Below are 4,708 nucleotides of genomic sequence, written 5' to 3' on the forward strand. Positions count from 1 at the left end.
TACCAAGACACCAAGCTCCTTGAGAGCAGAAGCTGGTTTATCTACATTGTCAAAGGACCTTCCACCATTTAGCAGTATCAGAATCTGTGGAACACTTTCAAGGCGCCTACTTCCAGAGGAGGCAGTAAAGACGTAGTCCCTGACATACTGGAGAGCTGCTCCAGTGTTGAGGGGTCTCCCTCCTTTGTGCTTCAGCCCTCTTACGGTGTCAACAACCTCTTCTTTTCTTGTGTAAGTGTTCAGATAGAAGTGGACCTCTGGTTCTCTGCTATACTGTACCACAGAGACTCGATCTCTGTTCTCCCCTACAGTGAGTTTCTCCACTACTCTTTGAACAAAGTCACGCATTTCTGGAAGCCATTCCTAGTGCCATCAGAACCATCCAGCAAGAATACTACATCCTTTCTGGCGATGCTTAAGGTCCACTAAGAGTATCAGAAACAAAACAGAAAATGTATGTCAACATTGCTTCATCAAACCTGAAATATGTGGTTGTTGCTTTAGTTTTCCAAGATAATACATCCGGTCTTACCTATGACTGTTGGGGAAATGGGTGTGGCACCAACGTGTACAGTAATGGTGAGGAGAAAAACTTATCCTGGACGCTGGGGAGATCAGAAGGAATTCAGAAACAGACTGGGAATAACTGGGATCAGAGGCAATCCTTTGAACCTCTTTGCTAGAATTTCTGTTTCCAATGCCAAAGATCAAGACCCCACTCTCTTTGAGGGCAGAAACTGGTATATCAACATTATCATTGGACCTCCCGCCACTCAGCAGTATCAGCATCTGAGGGACACCCTCTTGGCTTCTGCTTCCTGAGGAGGCAGTAAAAACGTTGTCCCTTACATACTGGAGGGCTGCCCCAGTGTTGAGGGGTCTACCTCCTCTGTGCCTCAGACCTCTGACGATGTCAAGAATGTCACCCTTCGTGGTGTATGTGTTCAGATAGAAATTAACTTCTTGATCTCTACCGTACTGGACCACAGAAACGCGGTCTTTGTCTCCTCCCACATTGAGTTTCTCTACTACTCTCTGAACAAAATCACGCATTGCTGGGAATCCATTCCTTGTGCCATCAGAACCATCCAGAAGGAATACCACATCCTTTCTGGCGGTGTCATGATCAACTGAGAAAATAAATAGATTATGTCAATCAAACTGATCAAATGTGGTGTTTTTGGCCAAATTATATAGTCGTTTCTAAGACTCTGCGGCCATTTTGCTAACACATCCTGACTCTTAATTCACAGTGATAACACATACCTAAAACTGTTGGTGATTCTGGAGTAACATCAATAACCACTGCCTCCACCGAGGACAGAAGTTGCTGCTGGATGCTCGGAAGGTCAGTAAAGTCTGAGACAGACAGAGCGTAACTGGGATCATGTGATATCCTCTGCAATTCTCTGCTATCAGAGCTCCTTGTTCCAATTCCAAAGACCAAAACCCCAAGCTCCTTCAGAGCAGAGGCTGGCGTGTCAACATTGTCAACGGACCTTCCACCACTCAACAGAATCAGTAGCTGTGGAACGCCTTCCAAGCGTCTGCTTCCGGAGGAGGCAGTAAAGACATTGTCCCTCACGTACTGGAGAGCTGCTCCAGTGTTGAGAGGTCTCCCGCCTTTGTGTCTCAGACCTCTTACAGTGTTGAGAATCTCTCCCTTTGTTGTGTATGTGTTCAGATAGAATTGGGCGGCTGGATCTCTACTGTACTGGACCACCGCAACGCGATCTTTGTTCTCATCCACACTGAGTGTCTCCACCACTCTTTGAACAAAGTCACGCATGGCTGGGAATCCACTCCTAGTGCCATCAGATCCATCCAGCAAGAACACAACATCCCTCCTGGGAGCCTGACTCTCAACTAGGGAATGTGAAGTTTCAGATAAAGAGTCATATTACATGTGGCATAGGTAAGCGAAAACTGGACAATGCTGCTTCTGTCACATGAAAGTCATCCCTTTCACTTATCACAAACAACTATTCAAAGAAGGTGACAAGTTGTGCATTGCCCTGAGTTATATCATAGGGAACATTGGTACAGAGGTATGAAAAGAAATCCCATGAAAGGTTTCAGGGGAATCTACACAAGTGTTCTAAGCTATCAACTACTCTAGCCTAATGTAAAAGAGGAAATGGAACAGATCAAAACCAAATTTTTCTTACCTAGTATTGTTGGTATTAGTGTTGGTGTCATGGTTGTGTCCTGTATAACGGCAGTGTTCATGGCAGAAAGAAGCTGCTGTTGGATGTTGGAGAGGTCAGTGAATTCAGACACGGAGAGAGCATAACTGGGGTCATAGGATATCTTCTGTAACTCTCTGCTATCAGAGCTCCTTGTTCCAATTACAAATACCAAGACACCAAGCTCCTTGAGAGCAGAAGCTGGTTTATCTACATTGTCAAAGGACCTTCCACCATTTAGCAGTATCAGAATCTGTGGAACACTTTCAAGGCGCCTACTTCCAGAGGAGGCAGTAAAGACGTAGTCCCTGACATACTGGAGAGCTGCTCCAGTGTTGAGGGGTCTCCCTCCTTTGTGCTTCAGCCCTCTTACGGTGTCAACAACCTCTTCTTTTCTTGTGTAAGTGTTCAGATAGAAGTGGACCTCTGGTTCTCTGCTATACTGTACCACAGAGACTCGATCTCTGTTCTCCCCTACAGTGAGTTTCTCCACTACTCTTTGAACAAAGTCACGCATTTCTGGGAAGCCATTCCTAGTGCCATCAGAACCATCCAGCAAGAATACTACATCCTTTCTGGCGATGCTTAGGTCCACTAAGAGTATCAGAAACAAAACAGAAAATGTATGTCAACATTGCTTCATCAAACATGAAATATGTGTTTGTTGCTTTAGTTTTCCAAGATAATACATCCGGTCTTACCTATGACTGTTGGGGAAATGGGTGTGGCACCAACGTGTACAGTAATGAGTGAGGAGAAAAACTTATCCTGGACGCTGGGGAGATCAGAGAATTCAGAAACAGACTGGGAATAACTGGGATCAGAGGCAATCCTTTGAACCTCTTTGCTAGAATTTCTGTTTCCAATGCCAAAGATCAAGACCCCACTCTCTTTGAGGGCAGAAACTGGTATATCAACATTATCATTGGACCTCCCGCCACTCAGCAGTATCAGCATCTGAGGGACACCCTCTTGGCTTCTGCTTCCTGAGGAGGCAGTAAAAACGTTGTCCCTTACATACTGGAGGGCTGCCCCAGTGTTGAGGGGTCTACCTCCTCTGTGCCTCAGACCTCTGACGATGTCAAGAATGTCACCCTTCGTGGTGTATGTGTTCAGATAGAAATTAACTTCTTGATCTCTACCGTACTGGACCACAGAAACGCGGTCTTTGTCTCCTCCCACATTGAGTTTCTCTACTACTCTCTGAACAAAATCAAGCATTGCTGGGAATCCATTCCTTGTGCCATCAGAACCATCCAGAAGGAATACCACATCCTTTCTGGCGGTGTCATGATCAACTGAGAAAATAAATAGATTATGTCAATCAAACTGATCAAATGTGGTGTTTTTGGCCAAATTATATAGTCGCTTCTAAGACTCTGCGGCCATTTTGCTAACACATCCTGACTCTTAATTCACAGTGATAACACATACCTAAAACTGTTGGTGATTCTGGAGTAACATCAATAACCACTGCCTCCACCGAGGACAGAAGTTGCTGCTGGATGCTCGGAAGGTCAGTAAAGTCTGAGACAGACAGAGCGTAACTGGGATCATGTGATATCCTCTGCAATTCTCTGCTATCAGAGCTCCTTGTTCCAATTCCAAAGACCAAAACCCCAAGCTCCTTCAGAGCAGAGGCTGGCGTGTCAACATTGTCAACGGACCTTCCACCACTCAACAGAATCAGTAGCTGTGGAACGCCTTCCAAGCGTCTGCTTCCGGAGGAGGCAGTAAAGACATTGTCCCTCACGTACTGGAGAGCTGCTCCAGTGTTGAGAGGTCTCCCGCCTTTGTGTCTCAGACCTCTTACAGTGTTGAGAATCTCTCCCTTTGTTGTGTATGTGTTCAGATAGAATTGGGCGGCTGGATCTCTACTGTACTGGACCACCGCAACGCGATCTTTGTTCTCATCCACACTGAGTGTCTCCACCACTCTTTGAACAAAGTCACGCATGGCTGGGAATCCACTCCTAGTGCCATCAGATCCATCCAGCAAGAACACAACATCCCTCCTGGGAGCCTGACTCTCAACTAGGGAATGTGAAGTTTCTGATAAAGAGTCATATTACATGTGGCATAGGTAAGCGAAAACTGGACAATGCTGCTTCTGTCACATGAAAGTCATCCCTTTCACTTATCACAAACAACTATTCAAAGAAGGTGACAAGTTGTGCATTGCCCTGAGTTATATCATAGGGAACATTGGTACAGAGGTATGAAAAGAAATCCCATGAAAGGTTTCAGGGGAATCTACACAAGTGTTCTAAGCTATCAACTACTCTAGCCTAATGTAAAAGAGGAAATGGAACAGATCAAAACCAAATTTTTCTTACCTAGTATTGTTGGTATTAGTGTTGGTGTCATGGTTGTGTCCTGTATAACGGCAGTGTTCATGGCAGAAAGAAGCTGCTGTTGGATGTTGGGGAGGTCAGTGAATTCAGACACGGAGAGAGCATAACTGGGGTCATAGGATATCTTCTGTAACTCTCTGCTATCAGAGCTCCTTGTTCCAATTACAA

The 4,708-nt window shown here is 45.3% G+C and overlaps 1 protein-coding gene across 1 annotated transcript; it reads right to left on the reverse strand.

Annotated features, from left to right (window-relative positions):
* Nucleotides 1–532: 532 nt before the first annotated feature.
* On the reverse strand, nt 533–4,700 carry LOC135530981 (collagen alpha-3(VI) chain-like; the record flags this gene model as incomplete). The annotated part of the gene is made up of 6 exons (XM_064959147.1): nt 4,523–4,700; nt 3,621–4,220; nt 2,888–3,484; nt 2,169–2,780; nt 1,267–1,866; nt 533–1,130 (listed from the first exon to the last, which is right to left on the reverse strand). Coding segments are annotated over exons 1-6 (3,038 nt in total), but the record flags the coding sequence as incomplete, so codon positions are not given.
* Nucleotides 4,701–4,708: the final 8 nt, after the last annotated feature.

This window comes from Oncorhynchus masou, unplaced genomic scaffold (assembly GCF_036934945.1).
Source record: "Oncorhynchus masou masou isolate Uvic2021 unplaced genomic scaffold, UVic_Omas_1.1 unplaced_scaffold_14757, whole genome shotgun sequence".
Classification (NCBI taxonomy): Eukaryota; Metazoa; Chordata; class Actinopteri; order Salmoniformes; family Salmonidae; genus Oncorhynchus; species Oncorhynchus masou.